Below are 10,424 nucleotides of genomic sequence, written 5' to 3'. Positions count from 1 at the left end.
AGTCACACAGCGAGGCATTCAGTCCACTAGTTCACGAAATATTTTCACAGGTATTTCCATTCATGCTTGCTGCGCCACTAACCAAAATTTCTTCACATTCCTGGGTGGAGCATCTTTGGGATGGTGTGGAAAGATCCGTTCGAGTTTGGATCATCCATATATCTGGTGAACGGGAAGGCATGCCATGGTGGTATGTGCATTTTTCCTGCTGGAAAAGTCCATTGCCCTGTGGGTGCAAAATTACCATGAAGGGGAGCAGATGATCTGCAAGAATGGACATGTCACCCGGATTGATAAAGATGCGTCTACAAGAAGCACAGGTCCCAACATATGGCAATTGAACAAGCCCTTGACCATTCCCGACCGTTAACATGCCTGAACAGTTCCTTGTTGACATGACGGGTACATAGCTGCGTGTGGTTTCTACCAGATACGTACCGTCCCGTCCACCCGAAATAACTAGAAACTGGACTCATCTGACCTGGAGACCCGTCTCCAATCATCCAAGGTCCGGTGACAATGTTCTTTTGCCCATTTCAGGTGTAGAGTCCTGTGTCGTGGTGTTAGCAATGAGACTGGTTGGTCAGCAGCTCCCATAACATATTGGGCCAATAGGTGATGGTCTCGCTGGAGACGTTTCTGGCACCTTCCTCGTTGAAGTCAGTGGTGATATGTGCTACTGCAGCTCTCCTTTTGGGTGAAACAATGCAACACTGACGTCGACGGCCACGTTTATCTACTACCTTTATCCGCCCACAGCGCTGTTGACGATGATATGTTATTATGAAATGGCGTATTCCTGATACACTCTTGATACTGTGGAATGGGCATAGCGCAATTTCTGTATCACCTTCGCGAGACAGTAACCCATGCGTCGGGCACCCACTACATCCACCTTGCAAAGTCGGCTAACTCACGACGTTTATCCATACTGACATCGAATTACCGTCTCCGTGAATGTATTGTACCTATATACCTTCCAAGCGATGGGTTTGTCTACTGCGTAGATGGATGACAGCGTCGCGTTGCCCAGGAACGAGGTATCGCATGAATTCTGTCCTTCGAGTTTACTACTTTTCTTTGTGTATTGTTCTGTCTGTGTGGGTAGCACAGTGGTGTCGACTTCATCCTCCCCACAGTCGGGTGAAAAAGGCCCGGTTCGAATCCCATCCTTAACGCGAGCAACTTTAATGTGCTTTTTTCACTCTGTAGCTGAGTTAGTCAGTCTCAGGCGTAGATAACAATGTTTCCCTCCCCTGTAATGGGGAGGGAAACTTTAATGGGCTTTTTTCATTCCGTGGGTGAGTTAGTCGGTCTCAGGTGAAGATAAAAATATTCCTCCCCCCTCCCTCAAGAAAATGGGTATTTTTTCGTCCAGCAAACAGGCATATCGACCAGAGAATACACGCAATTCACAGAAAAAATAAATATATCGGTAGATGGAATCATTTACGGGGGACCCTAAGATCATAATTTTTTTTTTTATGTCATTACTACAAAAACCGTACACACCACTCATTCAGGCCCATTCATGTACTTTAAATAAATTTGAGAGTTGCACTAGGTGGATTAGGGATTATATCTATTGGCCACCGAAGAATATACAATACACGACTTCATTACTCACTCAACCCAATGGCACAAGCATTACGTGACTTTTGGACCGAGTGTCATTTTTGAAGCTGTGTAGTGTGCCATTTCTGCTCGGCATTTTGCGATAGCAAAGTTTTGGTATTTCTCTTATTAAAAAAAAAACGAGAAAAACCCCCATTTTTTATGAATATGTAATGAAGTAGTAAATGAGCACTCGATCGTATTATTTAATATTCCCTTAAATTAGGGAACACCGTGATGGTCCATTGTCCTTTCCTTCTTACATGGCATGAGTAATTGTAATTATAAATTGAATTTACAGTTTTTATCCTGTTTTATAAAAAGGTTTTATCTTTTTTCAGGTGAATAATTAGGAACGCCTTTGATTACTACGATGACTGATAACAAAGGGACTCATCTCATCTGCAGGCACTGCGACAAGACATTTTCAAAGCTTTCATCTCTACGTCAGCACACGAAAATGCATTCTGGCCAGAATATCTTCAAATGTGAAACTTGCAACAAAGCATTTCTTACTTCACCGGATCTTCAACGCCATGAGGATATCCACAGCGGTGAGAGGCCTTTCACTTGCCAAACTTGTGGGAAGGCATTCAGACAGTCATCCCATCTAAATGTGCACAAGAGAATCCACACTGGGGAAAAGCCTTTTTGTTGTGACATTTGTGATAAAAGATTTTCACAAAAGCAAAACCTTGTAGTGCACACGAGGATTCACTCTGGTGAGAAGCCTTTCCAATGTGATATTTGTGATCGAAAATTCTCACAGAATTCATCCCTTTTAAAACATCTCACAACTCACACTGAGGAAAAGCCATTTTCTTGTGACATTTGTGATAAAAGATTTTCAGAAAAGCAAAACCTTGTAGTGCACACGAGGATTCACTCTGGTGAGAAGCCTTTTCAATGTGATATTTGTAATCGAAAATTCTTACAAAATTCACACTTTTTTAAACATCTCAGAACTCACACCAAAGAAAAGCCTTTCTCATGCGGATATTGTGGAAAATCTTTCTCGACTTCATCGTATCTAACGACACATAGACGGATCCATTCTGGGGAAAGACCCTTTTCCTGTGACACCTGCGCAAAAACATTTCATACATCATCACAGTTAAGCTGTCACAGGAGAGTGCATTTGAAAGAAAAGCCGTATTCGTGTGAATTCTGTGAGAAGGCATTTTCAACAAGACAACACTGTGTGAGCCACACGAGGATCCACACGGGTGAGAAGCCTTTCTCGTGTCAATTTTGTCAGAAAACATTTTCACGGTCTTCTGGTCTAACTGTGCACATAAGAGTCCACACGAGTGAAAAACCCTATTCATGTGCAACATGTGGAAAAACGTTCTGTGCTAAAGGCAGCTTGTCCAAACATAGAAAACTCCATTCCGAGTAAATGTCCCTCCAAAAGGATTTCTTTCCAGTATCAAAATGCTTTGTTATCACAGAAATCTCTGCATTTGAAGCAAAATGCTTTTCACAACAACTAATAATAATAAACATTACTGCTCGCAATTATTCACTTCAATTTTCCAATTAAACACCCCTTCCTGTTTTTTATACTCTATAACTCAACTTTTATTCATATTTTAGTATTAGTTTCTATCTTCTCTGTGTATTTTATTCATTTTGTAATGATTCATTTATTTTCTTTATAATTTACTGATATTCTCTAATATTTAACTTTTATAGCAGTTTCTGTAATTTGTCTTATTCTGTAATAAAAGGTTTCTTTGTAATGTGAGTATTCTAATTATGGCAGTTTTGCATTAATTACATTTATGTGAAAGAGGAAGATTATTGGAAACTCCAGCAGTTTGGTAGTTGGTGGGTGAAGAGAGAGAGAACTTCTTGCATCGGACTTGAATTTCTGTAATTTCTATAAATTAATATGACGCGACTTTTTTCCTAAAGAAGAAAAACACGGAAGATAACGAAAACGCAGTCATAAATCTTTTTTTTTCTATGTGTGAGAGAGAAATATTTGAAATAGGCAAGAAAAGTGAGAAGACTGTTATACACCTATTAATGATACGTGATTTTTTGTATTTAATATATGTTAGGGAGACGTATTCTATTTAACACAGTGCATCATTAAGCATCCTTATGTAGATTGAGTGGCCAGAAGAGAAGGGACATCCCAAGAATCCAAAGAGCTCACTGCACCGGTAGAAATAGTCACGTGTTCGTATTGGGGAATTACAACTACCAACCAAACTAGTGTGTGTTGAGGCATCTAAAAGCATGCGCCTCCTCCATGATCTCAATGACAGTGAGGGACAGATTAGTGGGTGCCGGTTGTTTTGAAGTGGTTTAGGCAGTCGAAAGGCAGCATTATATGCAGTCGAAACTTTATGTAACGACCCTCCAGAGGAAGGAGAAAACGGTCATTACATCGGACGGACATTAAATCATTCATTCATAAAATCCCCAACAAAACAAATAAAAGCTTGAATATTTAACGAATTCTGCTTATACAATGTAGTATAATCTTATTTGTAACTCAGTATTAAATTAGTATAGGAAGAAACTCGATAAACTTCACACATTGCATCATTCAAGGCGGTAAATCCAATGTTTGAAGGAGTCGAAGATCTCTTTTTCATCAGCTTCATTCCATGTTTGGACACATAAAGACAGCAGGATGTAAATTCTGCATTGAATCTTGCCTTGAAAGCTTAGCAAAATTTTGTTTAATACCATCTTCACTAGAATTTTTTAAAAGGAAAAGAGAATTAATTGAATCCCTGGCGCACGCGTATAAATGGGTAAATCTTAATGAGAGAGGAGTGACGAAGGAATATTAATCGAGTCTTTGTGATGTCTGTTTTCGAGGGTTGCGGCTGTCAGTAATTTTGTATAATTGTGTGTTGAGCACAGGATTTTGTCTTCAGAAGGTGTTTCGTTCAGTAACTGCATGATATGCTAATTCAGGCGCTCTAGAAAGCGAAGCTCGAACTGACGCAGAATGCTGTTTCACCCTCTGTTCTAAAGTAAACCTTGTCCAGCCCTGATACGAAGAATCGCAATCCCTACACGAAATCTTATAGACCAAATCGCGTGTTCGCAGAGTATTATGGCCCCAGCGTTTGTTTAAAACCCCGCATTTAAGTTTTTCGTGGGTTTAAAAACAATTCTGTGTTTATAAAAAGTTCCTTTAATTGGATTGTGATTCCACTGTGTAGCGAAGTGAAATAATATTTCTTTACAATATTTTTATTTCTGTTAGCAGGGTTAATTTGTAAACAGTCCATCGCTTGATTCCTTATTTTATTTATAATAAATGAAGGATAGGCGCGGATTAAGAATCTATTTACTAATACTTGTGTTGAAATCTAATTGAGAAGTAGAATATTGGTGTGCATTAAGAAACTGATTAAAAATCTTTTTTATGTAAAGGGTTGATGACTTTCATATTGTAAGAACATCCCAGTGTTGGTGTGTTTTCTGTATATTTTTCTTCCCTATATTTGTCTGTTTATTCTGTGTATTTCTGTATGTTTGTCTTCCGTTTGTAGAGTGAACTTTAATCTGAGATGAATGTTGTTCAAAATGTGTGAAATCTCTTGTGTGCTAAAATTATCCGAAATTCATTGTGATGCCTCAAATCTCACAACCAATTCGGCTTTAAACAGTAGCACTCCACAGTCGCAGTCCAGAGCTTACAAACTGCAATTGACAGATCTAAAATACTTCTTGGTTGTAGCGGTTGATTTCGCCGGGGGTGGTCGACTGACTTTGGTGGCCGAGCTTCCTCAACAGACTGCGAGAAGCAGAGATACCAGTTAACCTGTACAAGGCGATTGATAGCTACTTTTCCGACAGGTATATTACTGTAAACGCCACCTACCAGCAGGTAAGTAGACAGAGGGCTCCCCACAGGTCTCGGTCCTGGGCCCTTCCTTTGGAACCTGATTATTTTATTTTATTTTACTTTATGGATAGCTTTCCAATTTAGGGGTTTTCTCGCTATTTTTAGCGGAATTGCTTCAAGTTTGCCAGATTAAAATATGTAATAGTGGATTTTTTAACGGAAAGAGTAATAAATGTAAAAATTTTAAATATGTTTAGCATTTCATATATTATGGCAATGTAAAATTTAAATTAAGAAAGGTTTATTTAACAGAATAAATATTTCATTATTGAAATGCTTTATTGATATACATATAAGGCGAAATAACCGTTGAGGGATTCCCCTGAAGGGAACCCAACAACTTCAATAAGTAGTTGCGTTCGCGGATAAACATGACCGTTGGGTCATAGCTTTAAACTGTTCAATCAAATCGAATAATGTGGATGCTGGCTCAAAAGTGTTGAAAAGTGTTGTATAAAATTCACCAAAAGTTGTACTTTTGGTTATTTTTCACTTCTTCCTCAGAATAAACTGCATTTGATATGCAATTTGGAGGTTTTTGTCTGGACATAATGTACGGGTCTTAAATTTATTATGGAACCCATTAATAGGTTTAACCCAAATGAAAATTTAAAAAGTTGGCGGGTTAAGTGTTAAAAATAGCGGATTTTGAGCATTTGGCTAGCGGGAAGTATTATTAAGAGTTGGCAAAACGTGGAAAAATGTCTTCATTTTTACTTTTCGTTTGCCTTTCGGGACTTAACTTTGCCAACTCACCTTATACTTTTTGCCACAATTGTACTTGTAGTGTGATATACACTCCTTGTAGAAGGCTGTTTCTTTTTTTTAGCGTACGGCCCTTGGCGCAGTGCGAGGGAAAAATAGCAGTCGAAACTCTTTTCCATCTTTATGAGTCCGGCAGATTCACAGCAAGAGATCTTCACTCGATCGGATCGGACGAACATCGTGGATGTAATATTTATAAAACGGTGAGAAAGAATACGACTTTGGTCGGAGAAAAGAGAGTAATGTCAATTAAGAAGCAAACTTCAGGGTGAAATCTGAACCTTATAACTACGGGGGGGGGGGGTGATTGTTGTCTGGAAATTCCTTGTGCAGGAACGAACGGACTTTAGATCTAGTGACTACCCGCTGGGCAGTGTGGAAATTCCACCCCATGCAGATGTGAAGTTCCTCTTTCTCCTCATAAATTCCATTTTCACCGTGTCAGGTCTCCAAAATAACAATCCCTGGGATTTTCGTTTCCCTACTAAAATAGCCTTTTGACCAAGAGAAGCATTGGAAACTCTAAAAGGGGGGGACATATATATATGAAGATCAGAGACAAAAAAGGGGACACACGGGAGGACAAAGAGAGAGAGAACAGAGAAAGATACACAGAGAGACACGGAGAAACCCAGAAGGAACCAAAGAGAGTCTTGTCCAGATCGAAGCATTTCTTTTTCTTGAGGCTATCCGTAAAAACGTCTTGAGAATCTTTTGCTGCCAGCTCCTGTTCCTAGACGTCTTTCCTGAATATTGCAAAGTTTATTCTAGTAAGTTTCACCCTATATTTACGACACGATAGTTAATAGAATTAAAGTGTCGGACGTTAATACCTGACTCTTTATTTAATAGAGTCAACTAAGATACATCCCTCCTCATAGAAACACTCACTAAGGTAGCGTCTATCTTACAACACATAGAAATTAGAGTTTAAGATTCGCAAGATCCATCTGTATTAAGGGAATAGCATAAGTTATGACTGTGAAACCTGTATGTACCCTTCCACATGCACCCACATACTCGAAGTGCAGGATGATTGTTGGCTTCAGAGAGTAGGGCAGCAATGCCAACTGAAGATCACATGAAAAACACAGACAACTTTGTACAAATGTATCATTAGCCTTATAGTATATCGTTTTATCCTTTTTGATAAGAGATAGAGCTCTTATATAATCATATAAAAGTATATAACAGTATCGTTTTACACCTGTCTGTATGCTAGAGTTAATAAACCATGTTTTCTTTAATCATCCTTACCTCTTAGCCATTCTCTTGCTACACGTTACCCACAGCACGAGTTTTATAGTAAAAGAATCATAGTTTTGTGGCATTCTGAGGTCTAACTTATGGGAGGATTTCAGAGTGAATAAACACAACGCCATTTCGATGTTGCGAATCTATTATCCGCGTGTCAGAATAGATCTTGAGAACACGAGATTGTTGTCGTAAACGATCATACAAAAACAAAGGCGTTTTTGGGAACATCAACATTAACGAATGAACTTGCGCGGAAACCTTATTGTACACATTGTATTTTGAATAATATTAAGAGTCGAATGTCTTAATCTCCATTTGAAGAATGATGTCCAGACGAACCCCAATGGAACACACGACTCGTGATTCAGAGTAGACCCACGTGCACATGTCTCGTGATTATTTGGATAATGTTACGATCTGTGAACTTTGCAACTGATTCATGTTTTGCCATCGTGTTTTTCGTCTTGTGGAGCACCTGAGGGGAGATTTTGCGGCTCTTTTTCAGGGGTGGGTTGCTCAAATATAACAGTTCGTTGTAAGTCTTAACCGACGCCATACACGTTGCGTTAGGGAGATGGCCATGGCCAAGACTGTGAGGCGACACTATATTGCATCTGTGAGTGCGTATATCATGTGCTCGATTTATCTGTTTGCCGGATGAAAAACCAGAATTTCTGGGAGAAAGAATAACGCAACGCTAGCCAAGACCCGACAAACTCAGCCACGATGTGAAGAAAGGCCATTATTATTTCTGACGTCATCGAGGGATTCCAGTCTTTTCCACTAGTGTGGGGAAGACGCTCATTATGATGATCCTACAGTTTAACGTCCCGCATCACGGTCAGCTCGCAAGTCACCGACAGCTCCAAGCCGTTGTCAGGGTCGGATTTCATCTTGTTGGGCCCCAGTTTTAACATGAATGATGCTCTTCTCTCTTACAGTTCACTCGTGACAATATTAAAAGGTAATTTTTTAAGATGGAGCGAGGCCCCTTGTAACGTGAGCCCTGAGCGATAGCTTCTTTAGTTCATGTGTAAATCGAGCCCTAGCTATCGTGAATTATATTTCGGGGAAATTCCGACTTGTTATTGAACCTTTAATTCTAAAGGAGCATACGCAGCACTCACTGAAATCCTGATTCCACAGAATTAAAAATAATGAAAAAAGGGATTAAAGTTTACCTCCTGGTAACTGCTGGTTGAGTTTTGAGAAACCATAACGTCACTGCATCGCCAAGTTTCGCTCCTACCAAAATAAATTATGATTTTCAATAATCAATTCAATAATGGGGGTTCCTGCCCCCACACCACCGTTGTTATTCAGCCTTCCCCAAATTTAAACACCACGCTTTTTTTTTTTTTTTTTTTTTTTTCAATTACGGATTTAATTAACGCCAATGATTACATCTACACCACGTGACTTTCAGAAGGACGAAGTTAACAACCCATCACCATGTATGTCTTGGATGACACGGGTGACACGCACCGCGTGGCAGTCGTTCCAGATGCTATCGTGATTGACGGCTGCTGACTCCGCCCTCTAAGCGGAGCCGGCTCTCGTCAATAACGACCGTATTGCTTGCTAGCAGTCGCAACGCTGCACCCTTAACTGAATTCGACCCGATTGTGCTCCCGAACGACCTAAATATTAACCTTGAGGCGATTTGCGTCGACCAGACATACAGATCCAAATTCTTCGCGGATACCACCGCAATACTGCAATTTTGGATTTTTCGTCTCCTCGCCTCTCCGTAGGCTTCTGTGTCTGTGGACAAACTGCACTCCCCTCCTGTTCCGGACAGCCTTCTACAACCTGCTTGGTCTCCCGCACCGTGCTTCGAGGAATGCTGAATTTATTGAGAAAATTTACCCTGAACATTGTCTCAGTCTGCTGTAACCAATTTGATCTGAATCCTTTATGTTAATGTACATATTGTCAATCTGTTATTGTTATGTTTACCCTCCTTCCAAATGTTCGCTGTCCGCGGGTAGATGTAACCTCTCCTTTTCCTTTACTTGAATAAACAGTAATAATAATAGTAATAATATTTCAGGTTGAACTTGTAACGTTCACCCTGAAAAAGGTTATTTACAAAGTATTAAGCCTATCACGCTTAAAGCTTAGAATGTTTACAAAATCGATATTATTTAAATAATAGAATTCATTTACAAATAAATTGAAAGTCATTCCTAATCTCATTCATTAATTCAGTTTGTTGTTCAAAGTAATTGATTTTTGCTTTATTAATACCAAGAGAAAAACATAAGTGAACTGTCAGCCCTCGGGGTATCCTTCAATTCACAAGAGATCTCTACAAACTGTAGAGATGTGCATGTCCCCTCAGTTCATAATGTGTGAGGGACATTCAATAAATCATCTACCTAATGTACTTCCCATAGTTGTATTTCAATGATTCATGATTTTTCATGTTCCTACATATTTCGACTTCAATCATACTCATTGTGAACCCAGGTATCATCGTAAGAAGGGGGGCGAAGAGGTTTTTTTTCTTTTTAGAACGCCTCCTGCTTTCTTTTTCTTTAATTTCGAATTTTTGGTTAAGGGGCATATTCCCCCCTGTCCAACGCTGAAATCTTTGTAAGTTTTGTATATTATTTGTAAATAATTGTGTGTACAAATAAATGAAAAAAAACGCCCCTGGATCCCACTATGTTTCCTGATTGTGCTGCTGTAACAGACAGAAGACATCTGTAACAAATTATGGATCTGCTGAATTTGGAGCATCGTTCAGTCATCAGGTTTCTCACTAAAGAAGGAAATGGTCCAAAGGCCATTCAGGAAAATTTGCTGGCTGTGTACAGCAATAGTGCACCTTCGGAGTACCAGATGAAATTCTGGTCAAAACAAATAAAGTGAGACAGAGTCCATCAAAGATGATCTAAATCCAGGA

General features: G+C 39.4%; 1 protein-coding gene across 1 annotated transcript; it reads left to right on the top strand.

Annotated features, from left to right (window-relative positions):
* Nucleotides 1–1,987: 1,987 nt before the first annotated feature.
* Nucleotides 1,988–3,013, top strand: LOC150090641 (uncharacterized). The gene has a single exon (XM_090382190.1). The coding sequence runs from the start codon at nucleotides 1,988–1,990 to the stop codon at nucleotides 3,011–3,013; it is 1,026 nt and encodes a 341-aa protein (XP_090238316.1).
* The last annotated feature ends 7,411 nt before the right edge of the window (nucleotides 3,014–10,424 follow it).

Source organism: Mastigoproctus giganteus, chromosome 1 (assembly GCF_048544385.1).
Source record: "Mastigoproctus giganteus isolate SK-2022 chromosome 1, ASM4854438v1, whole genome shotgun sequence".
In the NCBI taxonomy this organism is placed as follows: Eukaryota; Metazoa; Arthropoda; class Arachnida; order Uropygi; family Thelyphonidae; genus Mastigoproctus; species Mastigoproctus giganteus.
Note: the sequence above shows the minus strand (reverse complement) of the source record. Positions and strands in the feature narration are given on the sequence as shown.

Excerpts from the sequence above, each read along its gene's own strand:
- LOC150090641 (XM_090382190.1), top strand. The coding sequence starts at position 1,988 with ATGACTGATAACAAAGGGACTCATCTCATCTGCAGGCACTGCGACAAG.